Below are 13077 nucleotides of genomic sequence, written 5' to 3'. Positions count from 1 at the left end.
TTAACGACTAAGCATTTGTACAAAAGACAATAAATGTTTATGAGAAAGATGACATTTAAATAATATTGAAAGTAATGATACACTATACTGCATAGTGAAAAAATTTCTATGATAAAAATAACACTACAAGACAGTATTAAATTTCTTATGGTGGTATTTCATAGGCATAAGATGGTAAATTAAAGGTTTCAAATTCATAATTTCGTACATCTGTCTAGTTACCTGTGTTGTGGTATCAGAACTTATGTTAAACAAAAAGCTTCCAGTATGAGAGAATTTCTAACACTATACACTGTGTAACTGTGCAGTATAACATTCTACATAAGGTCCTTCCATAATGTGGATTACATAATTCAATCAGCTCCACAAATCTCCTGTACTAAAAAATAATACTACTTATATTTCGAGTACCGATTCACATACTCAGTTCTCAGTCACACCCATTTTTGCATGGGACGTACTGATAATATTCAGTTTTCTTAAAATGAACAAATAGATTCAGTGAATCTTTGAAAGTTTAGTACTATAACCACTAAGCTCGAATGTTTCAACATTATCCTATTTACTACAGTGTAAATGTTTACGACATATTAGTCAGTCAATCAATCAATCAGTTACAAGTTGTATTAAATAAGGAAAACGTTGTATAATCAATGGATGTTTCAATATAATTCATTTTTTAAACAAAAAAAACGAAATAAATCGTAATAATAATAATAATAATAATAAATTACATACTTGGTCTACAAATGTTTCAGAAAATCCTTCAGATGATAACCAACTATGCAGTTCATTTAAAATAGATTTTGGCTTAATTATACCAATATTATAATTGACTTGATCAGGCCATCGCGAATAGAAACGTTCCTCTTTAACTACATCAATATAATGTGGGACTAATTCATCATAACCACGTGTACTACCAATTGCACAACAAGCAAACGATCCAACTGCAGATAAAGGCAGATAATTAAAAACAGAATGTTTCTCCAATACACTTGGATTATCATGAGTTTGATCATAGAAGACAGCATGTGATACACTCGGATATAGACGACGTGCACTGGCTCGTTCAAAAAATGCTCCAGCAGGTCGGGATGCACCATATCGATGAACTTGTCGACCTAAATCATGACAGTCACAAGCTGATAGGGATTCTAAAATTGTAATTGATTTGAAACAAGTAAATCTTGTAAGAATGTATAGAGAAAGCTTTAACAAGTGAAAGTAAATTTTTATTATTTGCTTGTTTATTCTAAAGAATGTTATAGTATAAGAGTGAACCAATCAGGTCTAAAATAATGATTTTAATGGAGATAGAATAAAAAGCACTTACAAAACGTTTGGTTCCTAAGGAAGACGATATTATATCCTTTTGAACACGGAAAAATAACCAGAGCACATGGAAAATAAAATAGGTACTTAGTTTATGTATCCAACTGTAGTAGATTTCCGGTACGTGAGATACGGACCTATGAAACGTTTATTTAAAACTTATGGACCAGATGTTAACCGAAAATATTATTGCATACAGATAACTGGGAAGTGGGTATTTCTTCACAAATTTGAATATCATTCACGAAATTTGCAGCAAACAAACGTCTCTTTGTAAACACTGTAACAGAAGAGCATACCGACAAACTTGGAGCTCTAAAATCTCCTGATACGGTCGAGGGTAGAGAGAGTCCTCTCATATGGCCACGTATTATAGTCACTGCCAGGGAAGTCCGACTCATCTCGTGACGGGGGTGTTCTTTACAGAAGTGAAAGGGTGGAAAGAGAATGCTTAGAGATTAAATCGGGCTGGTGGATACACAGGGTATATTTGGGAAAGTTGGAAAACCCTAATTCCAAACCAATACTGCACTTCGGCTCCATGATCCAGAGGAGTCGGATGGCATATGAGCCTACCCTTGGTCACCAGCTACCATGAGATTATATCTGGCGTTGCTCCACTGCCTTGTAGGTTGTACCTTTGAATCAAAGGCTAGAAGAGTGCCTACCAAAGAAACCAGCTGTTTTGGACTGAGTACCCGGGAAGTTTCCTGGCCCATAAATAATTATCAACATGATTATTAATGAAGAAAACGTTTTTATTCTCTCTCGTTATTTAAATAAAGGAAATCCGCAACTACCTAATTACGTATAAATTCATTTAACGCTTCTTTATCTTCCTACTTCTTTTTATTTCCATTCCGCGATCACTGTTGTTTTTCCAACTCATACAGTACTTCATCTTTGGGGGGAGTTTTGTCCAATCTAGACGAAATCAAGTCAGTGACTAGTCGAAAGTTAAGATGCCACCACCGAATACGTAAACTGAATCAGCTTTCTTGAAAGAACATGCACCATTAAACTGATCTCCATCAACGTTTGCATACAAATGGGAAACGGATAACAGACAGGTTTGGTTGGCTTTAGAAATTCTTGACATCGACATTTTTATTTTTTTAGAAGCCCACATCCAAGACTCTAGTGAAGTATCACACGTTCGCTTCGCATCTGTAGATTAGAAAAGCTTGCTTCACGTGCGTTCATCTGGAGACCCTGTGGCATCTCCGTCCGATTCTGCTGGCACTGTTGTCACACTGAGAGCCAGATCAGAAGCAGCATTAATCGATCTCAAGAAAACGTGTTCGATAAATATTGTAATGTTAGCCATAGACTTTAATGCACAAGTCGAAAATCTAAGCAGAGGAAAGTCGCTTCGATGGCCAATGGGGACTAATTGGTCGCAGGTCAGATAACGGTGAACGTCTGCCACAGCTCTGTATAAACAACAACTTGTTTCCAGCTAAAACTTACTATTGGTAGTCATCATCAATGTGCTACCCGACGCCCTCACTCTACATTCAAATTCTGAACTCAAACTGAATACATCGCGATCAGCTACCGCTGGCGTTGTTGTGTACAAAACTACGGCTCATCTTTAGGTACTTGTCTCAACTTTGATCATGCCCTCATTTGCGCCAATCTTATCGTACATCTCGATGGCTAACAGGCTTTTCGTCCCAAACGGATTAATACAATCAAATTGAGCAGATCACCTAGTCTGTTGCTCCACAATATCGATCAGACTGTCCTGCCCTTCATGAATAATGTTGACTAATTGATCCAACAAGACGGAAGAAACCTGCAAGCACCCGCAACCACCAGGCCCTTAAGAATTATTTCCAGATATTTTAACCAAGGTAGCCAACTCCTGATCACTGAACCGACTGAGTTGTTTGTGGAATTTTAAGAATTAGTGAGTGACCTAACACCTTGAAATGTAGCCACCGTCCCACAGATCCTTAAAAAGGGCTGACGCCGACGATGTAACAACTATAGACGGATAAGTCCACTTCTGAGCGCATCCAAACTATTGGCTTCTGTTATACTATGCAGGTTGTACAAAATCCGTGAAAGATCGACTCAGGAAGAACAGACGTGTTTTCCTTTTGGTCGCAAAGGTACCGTCTATACATTCACCCTCCTCCAAATGTTATTTTTCCTAATATTAGTAAAGCCTTGTATGCGTTTGACAGGATTGTACTCTGAGATTCTCTATTAAAGATGTGCCTGAGGAGCTTATTAACAGCTAAAGGGCTCCATATGCAAACATCTTAACTAGAGTGTTGGCAGAAAACCACCTCTCTCCACTGCTCTATTCCAGGAACGGTTACACAATCTCACTATTCCTCTTTAATTATGCCATCAATGACATTCTGGAAACAATACTGGTGAAGGTAAATGGTGATGTGTTTGTCACTTGAGAAAAAACGTTTTGGTTTTCAGCATGTAAATGATATTGTCTTACTGTGTAATGATGCTCAAGCCGTGCAACCTGCAAGTAATCAGTTGGCAATCAATATTCGTAGGTATGGTACGCACTTTGCACCTTCTAAATATAAAGTACTTTTGCAAGACAGGCAGGAGCGTATGCAGGCACCCACTCTTTGTGATGAGCCGCTGACAATCGAACAGTTTGTGGAACTGAGTAGTTGTGAAAGTATAGGTGTTGGCGTTTCAGATGAGATTAATATACGTTTAGTGGAAGCCAGAGAGGCTAATGCCAGGTTGGTCCATCTGTGGCGCCTTCATGATGTTAGTCTGGCTATGAGAGGTCGGGTTTAAAAAGTTTTGGTGGGAGCAGTTCCGTTTTGTTCCTGTGAAACCCAACCTCTACGAATTGAGAATGTTCGGTGATTATATGTTTAATTACCATTCTGTACAAAGGATTGATAACATTCAGTAAGAATGCTAATTTAGTCAGTACTTGAAAACAGTGATGGCCAACGAATAGAAAACTAATGTTTAGGATGTATCTTGTTGGGTAATCTAAAACATCCACTATTCTGTTTTTTACCTGAATTGGCAATTATATTCCATTCCTTGATGATTAAAACCGATAAGTGTTGAATAAATTGTTCACATTATTTATTTCTGGTAACTGATTCGTGCCATTTTAAGAAGCATATATGGTCTTTATGACAATTACATACAGTGATAGTAACTCAGTATGCAACAAATATAATCGAATACAATAAAGAAATACGAAATAAAACAAAATACTATCATTATCATCCAACAAACTTTACCTCGTATTAAAGAACTAAGACCTAATTTATTGATGAAAATGTTATCAACATATTCGCCTCCAGTGAATAATTCTGCAACCACATACAAATTAGGTCGTATAGCTCTAGCCTTATCAATCATATATTGTGCTACGTGAAGAGGTGTACTATGACAGTTATCCAATCGTACTGCATGAAATATTTTTGCAGTTAGTTCCGTATATTTAGTCATTCTATCCCAAAGATATGGACTGTCTTCCGGTTTGTCACCATAACTGAAGTTTTTAAAAATTGCCAAAAAATAAAATTAGGTTGCTGTAACCAAAAAACTAAACAGATAGATACGAAAATAGATAAATAAATTCAAGTTAAAGTAAAATAGTTTAGAATGGGATTTTTGTGAAATCACTGGTCACTTCTGACATTACCTACTGCGTTAAGATAAGTGAACTGGACAAACTATCTTGATCAGTTAATTTTGATCAATGAAATATATCTCCATGATATGATTATCGTACAGTAACCAGTTATCTTTATTTTTCATGTTTAACGTGTTGTTGACTTGACAATTAGTATGATCATATCAGCACAACGATGGATTTTAGATGTAAAAAATTAAGATCGATTTCTGTCGCAAAAATCAGAAGCCATAACTAGGGTCTTGAAGAATCACAGATACTGTTAAGTGAATAAAACTGAGTAAAATTTACAAACAACCGCCAAGACGGTACTATTTATTGCATTCATATAACAGAAATTTCCCACCTACACCAATACATAAATAACCAAGCACATCTTCGAGCTATCTGTTTTGAGTATCTTTATTTTGTGAGGGTTGATGATAAGTTGTCAGTCTTAATCAATGTAGGGTCTAACACGAATTTCCATCGGTTCGAATCACCACACTTTATAAACACAGATAAAGAAAATTGGCAAGATTAGTAGCAGGTCAGCCGAAGCAGTAAAGGTATCAATGATAGTAACAAACAAAAAACACAGAGAATATGATTTAAAAAAAGTTAAATAATGGAACAAACTGCCTAAAATAATATCGAAACTTAAGATGTGATGAAGCATAAACCATCCCAACCAAATCGATATATATACAGTGTATCATATAATTCCAGCTGAATTAATAACTCCAAGTGTTAACTAATACAAGAATATATATAGTTATTTACACAAAACACTGAATCGGGTTGCAAATTAGTTATTATGAAAAAGACCATATGAAAACTAGTAGTTTTGAAAACATATATATGTACAAATTTATGCAGTGAAAATTTAAATGGGACAAAAATTACCGTAACTTTACTGAGTCACCCCAGACTATAAGTTCACGGCGTAAGTATACAAATGAGCTAGGTTCTGCAAAGTTTTTCAAAGGATCATCATTCATCACCCATCCATTAAAAGCCATAATTTTTGCGGCATCTTTGGTTTCCAAAATTGCTTCAGCTTCTTCAATGGTTTCTACGTCAGGGACTGGATGATAAAAGTATCTATTAAGAAAGCGATAAAATTCTTATGATAACGATATATTCAAAAATTGTGAGTGCTATCTAATCCCACTCACTGTAACAATACATGGGTTTCGTAAACAATTAACTTTTTATTGCAGTCAGACAGATAAAAAACACCACTCAACAGTGAAATAGTGTAGCGTTACCACATAAATTTAACTTCAAGTCATCAACGTGCCATTATCAGTTTCACCGACAAGTATTAAACATATACCGAATAATTGGGAAACACTACACTTGTCAGAATTGTGGATCAGTCTTTTAGGAATATGACTCAGACACGCAATTATAGGGTCTAAATTTTGTTGACATGAAAACAATATTATTAATGTTAAGACAATATAAGTATGAAAGCCTTTTATGTTAACATATAATAGGTTGCCAAATTTTATAACCAATCAAATATATAGTTCCTGTAGCAATATTGAAATGGCTTATCTTGACATTACGATATTGTTTTTACACATAAAAACAAAAAGCTAGTTGATTATTCAGTAATTGTTATGACTAAAGATTCTAGTCATGTAGAAATACATTGACTATATTCTTAGTGTAACATGCATACTTAATGTTCTTTTCTCGAGACCTCTTTACTGAGACAAAAATGACATGTTTTCTCCAGACTTCTCTCGAAAATCTACCAATCCTTTGAAATTGTTAAATACTTCAAAAACACCAACTATCCATAGATGATGTAAACAGTGATTAGAAAAATTATCTGAAAGTATATGGTGATACATACTAGAATGGCTTTGAAAATATCGTATTGAAATATGTAACATATAGGAAAGTGGAAGAAGTATGCGAAGTGAAGAAACAATTAACTAAAATCCCAACTATTATGTAGTAGGCCTTGAAATAGTTTACTGATGTTCTTTATAAAGAATTGTACTCCCGAAAGTCATGGCTAGAATTCATATAAAAACAATTGTTAAACATACATGAAAAAAAGTATTGCAATTTACCGCATATTGGGTGGATTACAAAATGAATATGTTTGAGGGGTAGACTTTCGATGCACACTAAATAAGCAATCAAACGGAAGGTATATTTAACGTAGAAATTTAAATGGACGCTGGATTAGAATCAACTATCACACATACCATTGTCAGTAAAGAAATCGACAGAGAGAAACCATTTTTTAACGAAACTGTACTTTAATTATCTATAAATCTGACATTTCGTTAATAGGAACAGTTAATTAATTGTTGGAGATGAAACAATTATACAGTATTATCCTTTGTCAAATATCAAATTGATGTTCAAGTGAATTTTATTATGACAGTAAATGTATCACCACTAAACATTTCATCTTTTAGATAAACACTTTTTAGTAAAACAAAGTGGTTTATATCAAACTTAAAGTTCGACTAGTAGAATGAAATAAGTCTTCTATCACACAAGTTAATGAAAACTAATAAATCAGAAACACTTCATAAATTTGGTTCCAAGCAGTCGGAAAATATTGATGGAATACGAGAAACTAGGATAAAATACGATGAAAATAGATAAGACACTGAAGGAAATTAAGTAACCAGATTATGAGTAATTATTTAGTAACATTGTATCATTTAAAGATAACAAGGTTGAATAATGGGATAAAATAAAGAAATTAATAAGAATAGGGCAAATTAACAAACAATATCTGTCTATATTATATTATACCATTATGATATATAAAAATGCATATAATATATTTTAATTTATACACAAATAAATGTATGCAAAATTACAAAAAGATATTGAATGTACTTACGCCCACATAATAGGTGTATCTAACGTAACTTGCTTAAGCTTAAGTCCATGAGGATCGTAAAATCGATAGCGAGCATTTGCCAAAACATTTCCTACGGCAGCTTGCAAATGATGCTTAGTTTCATTAACTTGGTCATAATTTAGAGATATTAACCTGACTCGTAACTTTTCACCAGCAGCTTCAGCCTCACTTTCAGAAAGGGGGAGTTCATTCTCATTTTTACCGACAATTTCATGACATGCTATTGAAAAATCAACAGTAGCCCCAAATCGTCTTCCTTTTCTGGCCCCGTCAATTTTCAGCGACAAGTTAGGTTCATTCGGGGAAATTAATGAAGGAAATGTTGCATGTTTTCCTAAAAGTTGAACAAGTAAATGAGCAACTTTAAAGCAACAACACAATATTTGTAAATACCAGAATATACTTGTCTGTTTTTGTTTTAAATTGACTTAAATATCCCCATAAAAAGTCACAAAATCATTGTTGAAGGTGTTTTTAGGAAGGCAAAAAAGCTCACCAGGGAAGAGTAAAACCAACGAAAGAATATGAGTGTCATATATGTTGAATAATTACCTATCACTAGCCATTGAAAAGCTTCTAAAACATAGATACCTATCTTCAAAAACCAAACAAAGGAACTTTTATGTATAAGCGAAATACATAGAGTTTTGAACCGACATCAAACGTAATTAAAAACTTATTAAACACCGCACTTGGCATGGAAGATAGGACTCTGTTCCGTGAACAAAATGAACGAATTGTGTAAATATCAGCCTGTAATATATTTTACGCTGAAAAATCCTATCGTATATTTCTGACTCATGTAAGCTACAAGAGAAACTCCCTGTCACTGTTGAAGAATTTTAAAACCCATAAATCAAATTCGCTGTAGTTATCATGCTTTCTCGAATACTTATCATTATAACAATGGTAAGAATATCCAAGCTATTCATACTTGTCATTCCTCGACCCCATTAGATTCTTTTCAACAATCACTCCGATATCGAATTTCTCACTGTAATGTATACCATTTCCACTCCTTTTTCTGTTCAATCTATCGACTTAATCCTATAGGCCTGTTGTCTGACTCGATTATTATTGAATGATGACGTTAATAAAATACACATCCCGCTTGGCCTCGTACATATTTTCGTCAGTGCATGACGAAATAAAGTAGGCCAAATACGAGAATGAGTTTTCAATACATATATCTCATTCATCTGTAAACGCAGACAGACAGATAAGAGAGAAACTGATCGAAGAAGGCAAACGTGGCATATCAATTTAATGAGGCGTGACTCAATATTTATAGTCAGACAGAAAAACCGACTAAATCTATTTGACGAAGAGAGTGAGTGGTAGACCCACAATCATTTACTTAAGCCTGTTACCCCTGTTAGTACTTGCTCTTTCTATCAAATCTTTCTGAAGAGAATGTGAAGCATCATTGCAATTACTTCCATGTCTGACTTTAGTGCTTATGTTGGTATGCTGTTTGGTCCTGCTGCCTTATCACTATTGAATGTTTTATGGAAATGCATACTTACTTGATTGTTGGTGTGGTAACATCTATGGGAAGGTCTGTGTGTTGCCTCAAAGTTGTTTGGGTTCAGTGGGGCTTTTCTACTCAAGAGCTTTTCAAAGTGTTCTACACGGTCGCTCTAGGTTGCTATATTTCCTTGCAACTTTCTTCGTCGTATTATATAATTGTCTGATATTTTCTTTGCTTGCAGCCCTCCTGCTTTCGTTGCTAGGCCATATTTCCCTCTGTCGGCTCTAATGAGTCTTTTCACGCGTTTGTCTTCTTCTGTGTATTTGGCCTGCACCTTGGCATTATCTGCTCTCGTTCGGCTGTTGTTAATTACTGTCTTCTTGCTTTTTTGAGTCATGCACAGGATATCGATAGAGATCTATTTTTTACGATGGAACTTCTTGTGGTCTAGCACTTTGTGGTACGGTGTATTGCTTCCGTGATCCCTTCCTAGTTGTCTTTCGCACACACATGCGCTCATATAATAATAATCAATGTTATAAGCGAATATTTGACAAAAGCAAATGTATGTGTAGATAATGACCCAAAAAGAATAAATTAACTGGTCTATCCAAGACTAAGAATAATTAAAGTAGTCGTGAAATGGTACTAAACGTGATAAAATCCATTTTTTAATGTAAATTACGGTAGCTTGTGTCAATATGTACTCGTTTGAGGTCCTTGTTTGCTTATCTATATGTCCGAAAAGGTTTTCAAACTTCAAGGCTGAAGGAATAGCGGAAAGATTTAGGGTAACATTAAACTCCGCTTCACTTGACAAAAAATGGTTATGCTACCTCAACAATATGGACCGTAGACTTAGATTATCACAAAATACAATCTAAATAAATCTATGCTACACGTAAATATAAAAATTGAATCATTATCTAACACTACATTGCTCACATTCACTTACATTCACCAGAGTCGATTGATAAGATTATGAGTCTTCATTGATTGAGGTGGGTAGCTTCTCATTTTATCATTACTAGTACATTAGTGTGACTCCTAAGCTATTCACCATGTGTCACGTTGGTATGACAAATTGGACCGGCTCTACGTTGACAATGAGATGGCTGACTGACATCCACAGTATGATTAAATTATCGTTTTTGAGGTAAATAATGAGACAAGAACATATTTTTGCCTTATTCGCAAGAAATTACGGAAAATGTAATTCGAAGTATCATTTATAATGCCAAAATATGTTGGTATGTAAACATTATTTATGCTTTAAATAATTGACGTCAATGGTGCTGCCGGAAGTCATCTATTTTTGTTTCTCATTAAGATTTTCAGCTAAAACCATTTGTTATAAGTACTGAAAGACGGAAACAAAGTGGGTAGAATACTTTAGAAACTTACTTAACCAAGAAATGAATTCTTTTGATACTATATCAACATCTGCTAAGAAAAACTCATATAACTTCGCTGCTTCTATCTTCTGGGTCAACCAAACTTCTATAGCTGGAAGCTCACTATCTGGATTGTTTAAGATTGCTGGGATACCATAACTTGCAAGTGATCCAGTACTGGCTTCTACTGTTAAACGCCAGACAATATGATCCAGAATATACGCTGGAGCTAAATGAGGAGAATTAACAACGTTGTAAGCGCATTCAGGATGTTCGTGAACCCAGGGGCTATCATTTGAAGTATGATTGAAAACTAAGTCGGTCATACTAAGTACTGCCCAATTATTTTCCAAATGTTTGATAAAGCATTCAATATCTGTCCAGTCCACCTTCTTCGTTGCCCCAGGTGGAGTAAAGCTAGGATTGACTGTGAGTTGATCTTTGAGAGAGTAAGCAGAACGAGAATAGCCAAGTTCCTGTAACGTAAATAGAAATTCAGAACATTCACGTACACTAAGCTAATGATCAAAAGGTCTTGTTTCATGTATTACCTCTATACACATGCCAAAATCTAGACTTTCTGATTTAATTTAAAGGATCCAACTCACCCCACTTTCATTAAACATATTTTATTTGTCAATATTTTTAGGCACTGTAATTAATACTTGCTTTCTGAAATTGACAGTTTACAAGCCAAGGGGCTCTCTTTTCTGCCGAAGAAACAATCTCCCTAACCCACCATACTGGTACTTGTCATTTATTTACTGGTGGCTAGCTTAGGGAAGACGTTTATGGAGTTCTAGTGAGAAGTCGCGACTAGTTTGTTTTAACTGTCTCAAACGTGAGGAAGGTACCCCCGAAAGACGATAGAAGATGGTCGTGTGACATTGCGGAATGATTTAAGCTACGTTTGTACACCATTGGATATTGGTCCAGTAATCCGGAGGTTAAGCGTTTAAGTACTAGACGGAAGATGTTAGGTTTGATCTCCAATGACGAGAGTTGTGACTGTATATTGCTGAGGAGTCCCATGTCAAAAGGTAGCAGCAGTTTAATCATTCAATTTTTTGATAGTTGCCTAACTTGCATCACTTTGTGCTCTCAATAAAATAGTTAAAACTGAAGACTTCTCATTAACAAATTCATTAAAAACAACCTCAGACGTACTTAATAAAAGATATACAGTGATGATATTTTGTTCTTAGTATATGATTATAAACCATTTTATTCATCTCGGCTGATTTCAAAACTGTTTAGTTTGCTCGCTTAGAAAGATACCGTTCAGCTTACCTTACATGACAGTACAAAACTGGGACCAACAAAATGTAAACAGCGAAATTCGCCATTAAGATAAAACGTAAAACAAACAATCAGAAGGAAAACTACTAACTTGAAGAGGAGTAAAATGAATCATATTATAACCACCATTCCTGGCTGTATAAAGTCTTGATTCCCATTCAGGGAATATTCCAAGATTCTTGGACAAATAAGACTGAAGGACCACGCCACTTAAATCCCAATTTTTCCCACAGCTATTTTTGGAGGGCTCCGTGGCAACCTTTTTACCAGTGAAATCTGGATCAACGATAATATATCCTGAGCCAGCTATATTCCCGTTCAGACATGTTGCGGTTGATGGGGTGCTAGGAGAAGATCCATCTTTTGAAAAGTAAAAGTGAAAAGATCCGCAGACACTTATTTTCTTTAACTCGAAAAAATTATCAAAACAATCCGATTGTTTGCCAGTAAGAGTTGGGTTATTCAAAGGCAGCTCTCGATATTGCAACCGCTGGAATGGAACTCCGGAATCAGGATAATTAATAAAAAACCGGACATTGCAACCAATCAGAGACACGTCCAAAACGAAATGAACCACATCATCTATCCGAAATAAAAGTAGTGTGAATATTAGAATCACTTTTTTTAATCCTGAATAACTGGCCTTCCGTATTCATTCCATCATACAACAAATATTGAAGTACGTTTTGCTTCATATTTGGTAGCAGGAATATCAAGTGGCACTACAGACCCTGCCCCGTAGTTTAATAATACCGAGTAAACAAATCGGCGATCAAGTGTTCGCTTTTTGCAACCTTGAGAGTTTGGAATTAAGAGATCCAGTAAAACAAGTCAATATCTCTGTGATGAGCTTGCCTAAATCGATTAAATTTTTGTTTCTCCTTTATGTTGTGTCAGAACAGTTCCATGTCCTTGATAATCTTTAATTGACGGCAGTCTGTCTACTACACTGCACAATTTCTAGTCAGTTTTATAGTTATTTGTAGGTTTGCATATATCGTAATTTGAGCGAGTGTGTTTCTCTCGAGGCAAAATGATTTCTGGAACCATCATT

At 35.2% G+C, this 13077-nt stretch overlaps 1 protein-coding gene across 2 annotated transcripts in view; it reads right to left on the bottom strand.

The window, feature by feature from the left end:
- MS3_00002958 (uncharacterized protein) overlaps positions 1-12823 on the bottom strand; it is a gene marked incomplete at its 5' end in the record, with an annotated part of 52066 nt that extends 39243 nt beyond the window's left edge. The window contains 7 exons of one of the 2 annotated variants that reach the window (XM_012936973.3): positions 739-1157; positions 4581-4834; positions 5864-6061; positions 7839-8193; positions 10735-11200; positions 12115-12605; positions 12643-12718. In XM_012936973.3, the coding sequence (XP_012792427.2) occupies positions 739-1157; positions 4581-4834; positions 5864-6061; positions 7839-8193; positions 10735-11200; positions 12115-12605; positions 12643-12718 (2259 nt within the window). Of the gene's footprint in view, positions 1-738; positions 1158-4580; positions 4835-5863; positions 6062-7838; positions 11201-12114; positions 12606-12642 lie in introns of both variants that reach the window. The other variant, XM_051210630.1, reaches the window with a different exon arrangement.
- Between the last annotated feature and the right edge of the window lie 254 nt (positions 12824-13077).

This window comes from Schistosoma haematobium, chromosome ZW (assembly GCF_000699445.3).
Source record: "Schistosoma haematobium chromosome ZW, whole genome shotgun sequence".
Lineage (NCBI taxonomy): Eukaryota > Metazoa > Platyhelminthes > Trematoda > Strigeidida > Schistosomatidae > Schistosoma > Schistosoma haematobium.
This window is presented reverse-complemented; position numbering and strand designations above follow the sequence as displayed.